Source organism: Amblyraja radiata, chromosome 3, assembly GCF_010909765.2.
Source record: "Amblyraja radiata isolate CabotCenter1 chromosome 3, sAmbRad1.1.pri, whole genome shotgun sequence".
In the NCBI taxonomy this organism is placed as follows: domain Eukaryota; kingdom Metazoa; phylum Chordata; class Chondrichthyes; order Rajiformes; family Rajidae; genus Amblyraja; species Amblyraja radiata.
The window spans coordinates 39,009,552-39,024,318 of record NC_045958.1 but is presented as its reverse complement, the minus strand read 5'-3'; the positions used below and the strand labels follow the sequence as shown (position 1 = coordinate 39,024,318).

Sequence of the window (14,767 nt, the reverse complement as noted above, 5' to 3'; positions counted from 1 at the left end):
ACAGGAATCAAAGAGTAGGGATTAACGGGACCCTTTCCGAATGGTAGGCAGTAACTAGTGGGGTACCGTAAAGCTCTGTGCTGGGACCGCAGCTATTTACAATATACATTAATTATTTAGACAAATGGATTAAAAGTAACATTAGTAAATTTGTAGATGACACAAAGCCTGGTGGCAGTGTGAACGGTGAAGAGGATGCTATGAGGATGCAGGGTGACTTGGACAGTTTGGGTGAGTGGGCGGATGCATGGCAGATGCAGTTTAATAATGCGAGGTTATCCACTTTAGTAGCAAAAAAAGGAAGGTAGATTATTATCTAAATGTAGTGAAGTTGGAAAATGGAGAAGTACCACGGGATCTGGGGGTCCTTGTTCATCAGTCATTGAAAGTAAGCCTGCAGGTACAGCAGGCAGTGAAGAAAGCAAATGGCATGTTGGCCTTCATAACAAGAGGGGTTGAGTATAGGAGCAAAGAGGTAATTCTGCAATTGTACAGGGCCTTGGCGAGACCACACCTGGAGTATTGTGTGCATTTTTGGTTCCCAATTTGAGGAAGGACATTCTTGCTATCAAGTGAGTGCAGCGTAGGATCACCAGGTTAATTCCCGGGATGGCAGGACTGTCATATGTTGATAGAATGGAGTGGCTGGGCTTGTATACTCGGGAATTTAGAAGGATGCAAGGGGATCTTATTGCAACATATAAGATTATTAAGGGTTTGGATGCGCTAGAGGCAGGAAACATGTTCTCGATGTTGGGGGAGTCCAGAAACAGGGGCCACTCTTTATGCATAAAGGGTGAGCCATTTAGAACAGAGATGAGGTAAAACGTTTTCGTACAGAGAGTTGTGAGTCTGTGGAATTCTCTGCCTCAGAGGGCGGTGGAGGCTGGTTCTTTGGATGCTTTCAAGAGAGAGCTAGACAGAGCTCTTAAAGATAGCGGAGTCAAGGGATATGGGGAGCCATGATCACATTGAATGGCTGTGCTGGTTCAAGGGGCCAAATTGCCTACTCCTCCACCTATTGTCTATTGTCTATAAATTGGCTTTGTGACAAGAAACAAAGGGTAGGGGTGATTTCTGACTGGAAGATAATACCCAGTGGTGTACCAGGGACTGGTGTGGGGACAATTGTTGTTTGTCATATGACTTGGATGAGAATGTATGTGGAATAGTAAATAGTGAATTTCATGACACAAAAATCGGTGTAGTTGTAGACAGCAATGAACAGATAAGATACAGAGTTACACAAATCAGTTGGAAAGTTGGGTGGAATAGGGCCAAATGGAATTTATCCAGACAAATGTGAGGTAATGCATTTTGGGATGTCAAATACTAATAGTTCATGCAGAGTAAATGGCAGGAGCCATGTACAAGAGAACATTGGGGTGCAAATTCATAGCTCCTGGAAAATTGTGATAAAGATGTTTGTATATGCTAGTAATCATGGCATGGCCTGAAGACATCACACACAGGGCAATGGTTATATAAATTGAGCTGCCAGAGCAAGAGGTAGCAGCAAATACGATAACAACATTTAAAAGGAATTTGGACAGGCTCTTAGATTGGAAACGAGTAGAAGCATACGGGCTTAATGTAGGCAAATGCGATTAGTGTAGATAGGCATCACAATCAGCATGAATGAGTTGGGCAGAAGGACCCGTTTCCGTGCTGTATGATTCTTTGACGTTCAGTTTAGAAAAAATGTAGCAGTATTTCTAGGCCATAAATTTCTTTGGCACAGTATCATAACTTATTCTAGCAAATGATTTGTAAATAACTGTAATTTGAGCCATAATTTCCCTCGTGGCTGTATTCTTAAATCCTCTCATGCAGATGGCATTTAGTCAGTGTCCTGAAGTCTGTTATGTTCCATGGTTGAGAATTCACTGATTTAACCATGGAAATACCACAACGAAGGCCTTTTGTGGGACTGATAGAAAACAAGAAAGCATGATGAAAAATTTGCTAAAGATTCGGACAAGAAGAAGCATCCACTTGAGGATGGTAAACCATTGTTCCAGGATCGTTTGTAATCGATTGTTGAAACAGGGGCCCAAGGTTATAGTCTGGGAAATTGGTAACATCCTCCTTCATTTATAAATGACAGACTGCATGATCTTTTTGATTAAGTGATGGATTTGATTTTGAGGAAAAAATTTGTTAACTTGCGGATTTATTTTTTAACATGCTCATCATATTTGCAATGTCTATATTTTAATTCACATTGTGCTTTGATCAGAATTATCGTGTAATTTGTGAATGAATGATGTACCGTGAAGGATTTGTACTGTAATTGTGACACCACTGCACATTGTTTAAAATTCCCTTCTAGTTAGTTTAGAGATACAGCGGAAACAGGCCCTTCGGCTCACCGAGTTTGCGCCGACCGGCATTCCCGCAAATTAACGCTACCCTACACACACTAGGGACAATTTACATTTATATCAAGCCACTTAACCTACAAACCTGTACGTCTTTCAAGTGTGTGAGGAAACTGAAGATCCTGGAGAAAACCAGCGCGGTCACGGGGAGAATGTACAAACTCCGTGCAGACAGCATCTGTAGTCGGGATCGGACCCTGGTCTCCGGCGCTGCAAGCACTGTAAGACAGCAACTCTGCCGTTGCGTCACCGTGCCGCTACCACTGATTCGTACAAGCAGACAATTTTCATGATTTCATCTGTTTCTTTTTCACTGTTGCAGACACTGACATATAGAGGCCAATATACCATAGAATGCTGCCAAATTATTTTAAACCAGTAACATATCAGAGAACGATATAGCATCAAGAAAGGCAATATGCCTGTCTCGTCTCTTCGGGAAAAATTGTCCAGTTAATCCTACTTCCTTATTTTTTCCTTCATGTATTTATCCTAAACTCCTGCAAATATAAATGACAGCAACTTGTAAAATACGTTTATTTATATTGTTTCTTAATCACTTAATTACCGACTCTTATTGCCACTGAGGGTGTTTTCCTCTTTATGAATTTGAATTGCTCTATAAAATCTCTTGACCTGTTCTGCTCCAGTGCGTTGAAAAAATAGAGAAATATATTGAAAATGATTCAAGATTATCTATTTATGCATGGGCAACAATTCTTCATATTGTGAGTGGGGAGGAGGATAGTGTTTACAGGAATACTGATAAGCCAGTATATTAAAATAAATGGTAAAGTTTTTATTTTGCCTGAATAGGACTTTATTCTTCATTAAGATTGAGGCTTCCTTTACAATCGATTTACTCTGTTGGTATCACTGTGTTGTTTATATTCCATTTATGTAGGCTTTATCTGATCTTAAATGTTTCACAGAGCTCATCTGCTACACATTTCATCTCACCCTCATTCAACACTTTTGTTCATTCTATAATTTTCTTTATCCACTTATCCACTTTTGTAAAAAGATTCTTCAACTTTTCAAATTCATTACCAATATCCCTTTTTTTTTTCCCCCAAGGACTTTATTCAGCAAAATGCATAATACAGCATATCAAAAGTACATTCAAAGGTTACAATACATCAAGCAATAATTATAGTACAATGGTACAGTCATTATTTACAATGTTCTCGACCCCACGTGGTGACCAGCGTTCACAAAAGGCGTCAAGAGAGAGCTAGATAGGGCTCTTAAAGGCCTCAAGAGAGAGCTAGATAGGGCTCTTAAAAATAGCGGAGTCATGGGAAATGGGGAGAAGGCAGGAACGGGGTACTGATTGGGGATGATCAGCCATGATCATATTGAATGGCGGTGCTGGCTCGAGGGGCCAAATGGCCTACTCCTACATCTATTGTCTATTGTCTATTGCCTCCAGAGTCCTGTCCAGGGACACGCGACCACGGACATAGGCCTGGAAGAGGGGCAGGCAGCTGACTCTGGTGTGATCATCGACCGCCCGCTGCCTGGACCCACAAATGGCCGTCTTGGCCAGGCCCAGGAGCAAACCGACAGGGAGATACCACCCCCCTGATTGGTTCTTCCCACTCCCTGCCTTGTGTGCAATCACCAGGATCGTGGGACTAAAATGGAACCAAAACTTGAGGAGCAGCCCCTTCAGATATTGGTACAGGGGCAGCAACCTCACATACTCCATGTATGTGTGGAACCTGGTCTCTTCCTCGCCGCAGAAAATACATGCGGCCAGCGAGCCCGTGAACCGACTCAAAAGTTTATTACACGCCATCGCTCTGTGCAGCACTCTCCACCCCAGTTCCCCAATGTAAAGGGGGACGACTCCCTTGTAGAGAGATATCCACTGGGGACCGCCCCCGCCTTCAGGTGTAAAAACGGACCACCATGGCATGTCCGGACGGAAGATGAAGGCAAGGAGGTGCAGAGTGTGCAGGAGCATTCTGTACAGTATGCGTCTCTTCGCATCACAAAAAAGCATGCTGGGTATCTCGGAAAGGCGGCTCAAGTTGTGTGGAGCTGGCGCCCGAGAAATATCCCAGAGCCTGGGCCTGATGAACAAATCTGACGGAGCGGGGGCAAACTCAATCAGAACCACTACAAGCACACGCCTCTCCTCGACACACACCATGACAGGGTGAGGACCGGCCACCCTTGCAGCCACACCACCCACTACCAATATCCCTTCCTCAGACTCATTCATTCTTTCTACTTAACCCTATCATACAGCACAAATCTTCATACTCGGTAATTTACTGCGCAGCCCTCCCACTAAAATTGAACTGCTGCTCCTCCGTAGCATATAAAATACTGATCCACAATCTGACACATCCACCAACCACCAGTCAGATGCCCAAACCATTACTGCCTTTTAACAGATCTGACTTCCAACTCTTAAACTACTCCAACAGTTGAACATGATAGCCTTAGTGATGATGCCACCTAACGTAAGTGAAAGACAACTCCTAGCAGATGCCCAAATCTACCCCGTCCTATCTCTCTTGCAGCTGCAACTCCATCCGCTGAGCTAGATCCACCCTGGACCTGGCCTCACCCGATTTCCTTTGCCCGCACTGAAATGGATGAAAGGTAGATGCTTGCTTGCCAAGCACTGACCCATTTATATGACCTTACTGGTCACATTCAATTTGTAAGGCAATAGACTGTGAAATGATCTCCTCATAAAGTGACCGAGCTTTCATAAAAAATATTTATAAGGTAGGAGTTGTGTCTTGAATTTTGTTCTTCATTTCTTCAGCTTTAACTTTGGCAAAATGACTCGGAACTTCTAGAACAGTGGTCAGTCATTAAAAATTCCTGTGGAAATTTCAAATGCTTAAAATGTGGGTATCAGCCTGCATCCGCACAACATATTTCAACAATATAATGGTTAGAATCATTTACTAAATCTATGAATGACTATAATTTACAATTATTGTTACCATTAAAAGAATAGTTGTCAATTATGCAGTGGTGTATTAGGCAGTAAGAATATATTTTATTCACAAATAGTTAATGATAATAATTCCACACCTGGCTTGTCATTTTGGTGTTTAGCTGCCATAAGGAATTGGATCAGTTAGAAGCAGAATTAAGCTCTGAAACACTTTGGCAACTGTGGTTCATGAACCTTTCTGCACAGAAAGGGAAATTGTAAACCAATGTACAATTCTTTGAGTAGATGGATTGCATACAATGAAAGAAAATGTCAATTTTTCAGTGGGCTGTGAGTGTTCCTTCTATCTTCCCATTCAATAATTTGACCAGTGATGATTCCCAGAGTTGTTTACTATTTAATATCATTTTATATTAAAATAGTGATTTTTATAAAGTATTTAAGAAAGAACTGCAGATGCTGGAAAAATCGAAGGTAGACAAAAATACTGGAGAAACTCAGCGGGTGAGGCAGCTTCCATGGAGCGAAGGAATAGGTGACGTTTCGGGTCGAAACCATCTTCAGACTGATTTTTAAAAAGTAAATCATTAACTTAAGAATGGATATTAAAGTTGAAGACAATTTTAAATCAGCAACCTCTCACATAATAACTTGCATTTATCAGGGAAAATTATATGAAATAATTCTTATCTTTAAATCTTCTGATCTTTTTTCAGATGGAGAACTGTTAAAATTAAATGATGAATCAACACCAGATGAGGAAGAGGTAAAAGAGTTGCATAATAAGTTAATAGAAATGGAAGAATCAGGATGTGAAAACCAAGAGGAAAAGAATGAAGATTGTCCAACTATATCTGAGTTAGTGTACAATCCAAGTACCAGCGTCCTGCCTACACCTGTGGAAGATGGTGGGATGGATTTGCTTTTCAATAGTCATTCAATTGGGAATCAGAAGGATAATGAAGGCTCATACAATGAGTTAGATGCAACTGAAACTACACCGCTGATTGGTGATGAGGAGGAGCTGAAGGAGGTGAAGTGGGTATTTTCTAGGAGTTTTGAATTGTTGACAAGCAACAGACATCTGAATATGTTGTCAAAGAGCTTTGTGAAACTGCTTCTGGTGGGACTGGGATTGCTGCTGTTTGCTTTCCCACTTCTATTGGTTTTGCTGGAATCTGACATTGATGCTTCTTTTCTGAGGGAAATCCGGCAAACGCCTGAGTTTGAGCAGTTTCACAATGAATACTTCTGTCCACTTAGACAGTGGCTGACATGTAAAATACACTATGTTCTTGACAAGCTAGGCAGCTCCTGAGGCTGTATCAGTGTGCAGTGGACTAACAGTAACAACAACTTCTCTGAGCAAAACTTATTTCGGCTGTTTTTACAGTTTTTATGTTTTGTACCTTTTTAATGTGGTTTAAAAGTATTTCAGGAAATTTTATTCAGTTTTTATTTAAAGTGAAACATGCTCATGAAATTATTGAATTTAACATCCAAAGTAATAGGTGTGGCATGAAAGAAATATTTTAAATTAATGGAAAGTTTTATCCGGTGTTCAAGAGTATTGTATTCTTGAGTGAGTGCACAACATTTTGTCTCCATTCATCCCCCGGTGACATTGAGATTCAAAAGACTCTACAGACATGAAAAATTGTTTTGTTAAATTGATCTTGTGTATTTTCAAAATTGTATTTGCTGCAAAAGGCATTGTTTTGGGGGTTGGTAGTTTGGTATTTACACATACTGCAGTGATGTCAATATTCAGTTTATTAGAAATTATCAGTTAAGTCTATAATAACTAGTACCAGGTTCATTGGGGATGAATATTTTTGGAGATTTTTTTGCTTGTCCACTGTAGTTTGGAGGGAAAAGTGGCAGAAGTCTTAGAAAGTTATTGGAAATTGCATTTAAACTATGCAAATGCAACTGTTATAACTAAATTCTCCAACCAACTGAAAGGTTTTCAGGTAGAGGAGACTTGAAATGATGTAAATAAAAGTAGGAGCTTTCTCTTACTTTTTACTTACTGTTTTGAAAGTAGGGAAAAGGGAAGTTAATGAAAGGTGATGTTGTCACTTTTGGTCTAGATTCATAAAATTGTCGTGTTGCGATGATCTGAGGTAAGGAATCAAAAGACATTGGATAACTGCCTAAATGCTTTCATTTTTGGCGGTTCTATATGCTTATTCACATGAAGCAAACTGAAATTTATCAATATAAGAGACTTTTAACTGTGATATTGAATTATACCTTGTCAAGTAACTACTCATTTACAATAATGTTGTCAATATTCAAAATTTTATATTTTTCTTCGTAAAAACATAAGATGGTTCATGGGAAAAATCATTAGAATTAATTTTCTGTTTTTATGTACAGGCTCGTGTTTAAGGAATTCAATCACAAATAATGAATTTTGGACATAGATACTTTTCAGTGGAGCAGATACATAGGATGACAAAGTTAGTATTTGCAGTCAACAAGTGACAATTGCAAGTTAGAAAGTCAAAGAGTTATGTTGAGAATAATATAAAATATAGATAGTACAATACTCAGACATTCAAATAACTGTTTCTCCAATGTCCATCGAAAAATCACTTTGCCTCTTGATTGTGCACTCTTGATCAGTTGACTGCCACCAGTAAATACAATCAGGAACTATCACGTAGCCATTGAGGTAATTTCAAGAGATTTCAAGAGTGTATACTGGTCATATGTGCCAACAACATTGACATTTGAACAGAGATGTTTTTGGTCAATATGCTTAATTGAACTTTGGGAATACTGCATGTTTGAGAAGCACAATAGTATGATTTTTTTAAATTGGTGCAGCACACAATATTTCTCCCCCAATTTGACATCTGATGTATGTGGGAAAAGCAGCAAATGTATTGGGATATTTCCCTTTCTAAACATGAGGAATCCTGTCCGTACCCTCATGTGGTATAAAATGGAGCTGGTGTTTCTCCTCATCCTGTTCCAACATTTTGCTTTTCTTGGGGGTCTATAACAGTTACCACATGTGCACTGATTTTAGGAAATGAGACATTTATGCACAAGAGTTGTAATGTGTGAGGATGAGAAAAATAAGCTGCCCATCAATATTTAATGGTGCCTTCTGATTCAAATGGTTAGAATTGTGGATTTAATCTAAACCTTTGAAACTTACATATTTCATTTTCTAACTTAAACATGGGATAATCAGAAGATAAATCTTAAAAATGGGAATTATTTGTTTTTGAAATATAAAACAATAAACACATCTCAAGGTGCTTCATTGGAGCATTGTTATGCAAAGTATTATATTGAGCAACATAAAAAAAGAAAGGACAGATGAACAACTGCCAAATTAATGAGATAGGTTTTACAAAACAACTTTAAAAATAGGAGATAAGTTGAGAGGTGGAGAATTAAATGAAGAAAATTCCAGAGCTCAAGGCTCCTCCCCTCCACTAACAAGCAGTTTGACCCTGAAGTCACCCTGATTATAAACAACAAAATTGCCCTCGATAAGATCAATACAGGAGCAAAATGCAATGTCCTGTCCTTATCTGAATTTAAACGGATACGTAATGCTGAGCATGTTGAAAAAAATACGTCCACGTTACGGGCCTATGGGGGTGAGGTTCTGTACCGAATTGGAGAAACTGAATTGAACTGCATCGTAGACTCCCAGTGTCACCCACTCAAGTTTTTTATTGTCCAAGGGGAATCTGCAACTCTGCTTGGCATCAACACATGCCACGATCAAGGCCTAGTCTCCTTTGGGCCTGCTGTCCATCAAGTCTCTCACACTGAGGGCTCCACTCAGCAGATACTCTCACAATATAAAGAATTGTTTGACAACGAGCTTGGAATGCTCCCCCTCAAATACAATATTGCCGTGGATCCAAATATCACTCCTGTGGTCTGAGCTCCACACCATATTCTGCATGCCATGCGCGACAGAGTACACAATGAGCTCCAGCGGATGGTGTCCTGGGTGTCATAGCTACGGTTACTGACCCATCTGACTGGGTTTCCACCATGTTGGTTGCAACGAAGAAAAACAAGGAAGAAATCCGAATCGACATCAACCCCAGAGACGTAAACACAGCAATCAAACGCCCACACTACCCAATGCGAATGGTAGAGGATGTTGCTGCTCAGATAGGCAGTGCATCTGTGTTCTCCGTTCTTGATGCCAAAAGCATGTAATGGCAGATCCCACTTCTGACACCATGTAACAAAGCCAGTCATACGCACGTCAGGGTACAACTCATTTATTAACGTCTACTCACAGTATACTTCAGCATGGTGTTACAGCAAGCTTAGCAACTACTCAGACTAATTACATGAACTGATTTCTGATAATATAAACTGCATAGTAGGCGGAGCTCTACTAACAAGCACTACAATTGGTTAGTAAGAAATAACCAATCCACAAGGCTTAAGTGCTTAAAGGCATGCCTTGGTGGAGCAAAAGGAACAGGAGGAGCAGACAGCCTGTAGGTTTGCAGAAGGCTTGGGAGATAAGGAACGGTAGGACAATTATGGAATCTGAACATCAGCATGAACTGCAGTAATAAAAGCTAGTCAGTGAGCACAGTGTAACCGATAAAAGAGACCTGATGTAAGTGAGGATTTAGGGAGTTGGAAGATGAGAAGTTGCCCTTGGGAACTGAGAGTTTTTACAAGCTAACTAACATAGCTTCTCTGGTATATTTAAAATATTATAAAAATGCACTCATTTGTTTCCTTGCACCTTTAGCTGATATGCAGTAATTATTTTATGACCATTATTTTATTACTTCACATACAGTTTCAACATTCTTTAAGAGATAAGAAAGGCAGGATCTTCACATTGATTGATGGGCTCCTGGGAATGCTGTAGAGCAGAGGGATCCAGGAGTACAGTTACATAGTTCCCTGATAGTGGTGTCACAAGTAGATTGTGTGGTAAAGGCTTTTGGTACATTGGCCTTCATCAGTCAGGGTATTGAATATAGAAGTTGAGACATTATATTATAGTTGGACCAGACATTAGTGAGGCCCCATTTGGAGCATTGTGCTCCGTTTTAGTCATCCTGCTATAGGAAGGATATCATTAATATAGGATGGGTGTAGAGAAGGTTTATGAGGATGTTGCCAGGACTTGAGCATCTGAGCTACAGGGAAAGGTTGGGCAGGTTAGGACTTTATTCCTTGGAGCTGAGGGGTGACCTTGTCTCTAAGATTATGACGGGATAGGGTGAATCACAAGGTCTTTTACCCAGGGCAGGGGAATCAACAACCAGAGGATGTAGGTTTAAGGTGAGTGGGGCAAGATTGAATAGGAACCTGAGAACAACTTTTTCACTCAGAGGATGGTGGGTATATGGAACGAGGTGGCAGGTGAGGCACTTGAGACAGGTACTAAAACAGCATTTAAAAGACACCTGGACATGTACATGGATAGGAAAGATTTGGAGGGATATAGGCCAAATGCGGGCAAATGGAAGTCGTTTAGATGGGAGATCTTGGTCTGCATGGGTGAATTGGGCCAAAGGGCCTGTTTCTGTGTTGTACGACAGAGTCAAAATACAATGAATAGCAAATAGTAAGTGCTGAAAAGCAAGTAAATAATTAGGTCTAACAAAGTTGTTCATATCTAACAGAATCTGTCCCTGTACTGGTCTGTAAATTGAGTAATTTAGTATTTTTGTACAGACTACTTAATGTTGGCTTAAAATCTATCTTAATCAACAAACAAAATAGATTAATAAACGAGGAATGCATTGGGCAATTCAAATTTCTCCTAATTAAGTTTTACAGAATATAGATATTTTAAAATCAGAAACCAAAACAATTCTAATCAATATGTGCAGTATTTATTGGTAACTCCATTGAACTGTAATTAAAACAAAGGCAACGGTATATTAAAATACAGTTTAAAAAACACAGACTGATCAGGAATAAGAAAAAACATCCCTTTAAATTATTAGCAGGATCTTTAGATCCATCTTTAACTTTTTGATCCTGAGCTAATTGTGAGAATTTTAGTAATTGTAGGCTTTTCCAATATTTTTGCGGTGCAGCTTACTTTGGAAGTTTTGATACTGAACTTGTTTCACCCATATGCCCTGCCAAGGGGAGATGTTTTTTTAGCATCAAGTCCCCCCAAAAGTATTTTTCGTAGGTGATGTGCTGACATGTTCAGCAGAGATGATTGGGCTGACTAAGGACACCTCATCATATACCAATATTATTATTGGTAAGTAAGGCAAGAACACTTATGCTTTGAGTCACTGTTCCTGCTTGCGTTAATGGACATGTTTGCGATTGAAGAGGAGCCAACTACAAATGGAATTCCCATATATGCAATGCAAAACTGGGACCACAATGTCATCCTTTCTGAAGTGCTCCCAACAAAATTATGAGAGAATCAAAACAAATGATTATAAATGTAAATATAATTACTTATGAAAAAGGAGTTTCCTACCATTTGGCCCTTTCTGCCTGCTCCATCAGTCATCAAGATCATGACTGATTTTCTACATCATTTTCATGCACTCCCCATATCTCTTGATTCGCTTGATTTCCAAAAAAATATTGATCTCTGTTTTAACTAAACTCAATGAATGGCCCTCCGCATGCCTTTGGGAGAGAGAATTCCAAAGATTTCGTCTCTACTGCAGGAAAAATTCCATCAGTTTCAAATAACTTACCTCTTATTCTAAGACTCTGACTGCTGCTTCTAAACTTATCAGACAAGGACCGTATTCTCTTTGCATCCAACCTAATTTCAATGAGGTTTCTTCTCTTAATCTAAATGCTGGAGCAGGGGTTTCAGACTGTTTTTCAGTTGACCTGCTTTAATCGAATGGTTCGCTCACACAATCCAATAATAACAAATTTTCTGATCTGCAAATCAATTATTCTTTAAAGAAGTGGAGATGGTGATCCATTTGTTAAGCATCTTATGACAGAACCAGAGATCTAGGCATCTCTTTGAAAGCCGACATTCAAGAGAATATAAGCCTAGTCTATTCACTCTTTTTACTATTCACACTCAGAAAGCAAACCCACCACTAGCAGAAACACTCTAGTAAATCTTGGCTGACCTCTCTGTGAAAATGTAATCCTATTTTAGGGTAAGGAGACCAAAATGGTACAAAATCCTGCGACTCGGAGTGTAACTTTGAATGGCATGTTGGCCTTCATAACAGGAGGAGTTGAGTATAGGAGCAAAGAGGCCCTTCTGCAGTTGTACAGGGCCCTAGTGAGACCACACCTGGAGTATTGTGTGCAGTTTTGGTCTCCAAATTTGAGGAAGGACATTCTTGCTATTGAAGGAGCGCTGCGTAGGTTTACAAGGTTAATTCCCAGGATGGCGGGACTATCATGTGCTGAGAGAATGGAGCGGCTGGGCTTACATACTCTGGAATTTGGAAGGATGAAAGGGAATCTTATTGAAATATAAGATTATTAAGGGTTTGGACACTCTAGAGGCAGTAAACAAGTTCCAGATGTTGGGGAAAGCCCAGAACCAGGGGCCACAGTTTAAGAATAAGGGGTAAGCCATTTAGAACGGAGATGAGGAAACACTTTTTCCCACAGAGAGTTGTGAGTCTGTGGAATTCTCTGCCTCCGAGGGCGGTGGAGGCCGGTTCTGTGGATACTTTCAAGAGAGAGCTAGATAGGGCTCTTGAAGATAGCTGAGTCAGGGGATATGGGGAGAAGGCAGGAACGGTGTACTGATTGTGGATGATCAGCCATGATCACATTGAATGGCGGTGCTGGCTTGAAGGGCACAATGGCCTACTCCTGCACCTATTGTCTATTGTCTCTCTTCCACTGGTAGGTGATGGTTGCAGAGGATCAGGGAATTACCTTTTCTGTGGCAGACAACATATCACAGTCAATTGTAAAGGATGAGGCTTCGCAGTACTCGGAAGTTCATGATAAAATAGGCCGAAGTCAGCATGGTTTTGTGAAGGGAAGAATTGCCTGACAAATCTGCTGGAGATCTTTGAGGAAGTTAAAAGCAGCACAGACAGAGGGGAGGTTGCAGATGTTGTTTTATCTAGATTTCAGAAGGCCTTCGATAAGGTGCTAGCAGGGTAGCGGGTTGGCTGGATGGCAGAAGGCAAAGAGTTGAAATAAAAGGCGCTTTTTCAAGTTGGCTGCCAGTGACTAGTGGAGTTCCGCATGGGGTGGTGCTGGGGCCACTTCTCCTCACGTTGTATATTGATGAGTTGGATAAGGGGATTGAAGGCTTTGTGGCCAAGTTTACCGATGATGCTAAGATAGGTGAAAGGGCAGGCAGTGTAGAGGAAGCAAGGAGTCTACAGAAGGACGTACAGGTTAGGAGAGTGGGCAGAGAAGTGGCATATGAAATACAATGAAGCAAAGTGCGAAGTTATGCATTCTGGTAATAAGAACAGGCATAGATTATTTTCTAAATGGAGAGAAAATCCAGAAATCAGAGGTGCAAAGGGAGTGCTGGTGCAGGACTTGAGGAAGGATGTGCTAGCTATGGAGAGGGTCCAGAGGTTTACAAGAATGATTCTATGAATGAGTGGGTTAGCATATGATTAGCATTTAACAGCACTGGGCCTCTACTCGCAGGAGTTTAGAAGGTTGAGGGGGGACCTCATTGACACTTACAGAATAATGAAAGGCATAGATAGAGTGGATGTGGAAAGGATGTTTCCACTGGTGGGAGAGTCTAGGACCAGAGGTCATAGCCTCAGAATTAAAGGGTGCTCTTTTTGAAAGGTGAGGAGGACCTTCTTCAGTCAGAGTGGAGTTAATCTGTGCAACTCATTGCCACCGAGGGCTGAAGAGGCCAAGTCAGTGGATATTTTTAAGGCAGAGATGGACAAATTCTTGATTAGAGCGTGTGTCAAGGATTATGGGGAGAAGGCAGGAAAATGGGATTAGGAGGCAAAGATCAGCCAAGATTGAATAGCGGAGTAGACTAGATGGGCCGAATGGCCTAATTCTTCTCCTATAATTTGTGAACGTGAACGACAGAGATTTTCCCTCTGTTGTTACTCGCCTCACTTGCTTCACTTCTTGAAAGATGGTTGACTTCAGGATCACTAAGGGCCCTTGGTGTATCCCTTGGATTATTTTAAATTGTGAAATACCAAATATTAGAACTGCAGCAGGAATACTGTTGCTGTTGATGCCTTGTTGTTTTTTATTTGGGATGTGGCCTTTTCAACGTTGTCAAGTCAGGATGGCAGCAAGGTTGGCTTGAGTAAATTGCTGTGGAATTGAATCCAGGATGCTCATGTCATGGTTTGAGTCACTATTCAGAAGTCTTTGATTTCCAGACCACAAAGAAGATTACCAGGAACACAGGAAAAAAAATATTAATGGTGTGTTGAACACTTCCTTGAAAAACTCTTGTGAATCATTGGTGTATGACCAATCAATGTGAGGAAAAAAGGTTCCTGAACAGAGCTCATCCATCACCAGCGTAATGACTCCT

General features: G+C 40.5%; 1 protein-coding gene across 2 annotated transcripts in view; it reads left to right on the top strand.

The window, feature by feature from the left end:
- Nucleotides 1-12,571, top strand: part of frmd3 (FERM domain containing 3) — a 162,304-nt gene extending 149,733 nt beyond the window's left edge. For both annotated transcript variants that reach the window (XM_033017626.1, XM_033017625.1), the window contains one exon: nt 6,021-12,571. In XM_033017626.1, coding sequence (XP_032873517.1) covers nt 6,021-6,622 — 602 coding nt within the window. In that variant the 3' untranslated portion in view covers nt 6,623-12,571. The remainder of the gene's footprint in view (nt 1-6,020) is intronic.
- The last annotated feature ends 2,196 nt before the right edge of the window (nt 12,572-14,767 follow it).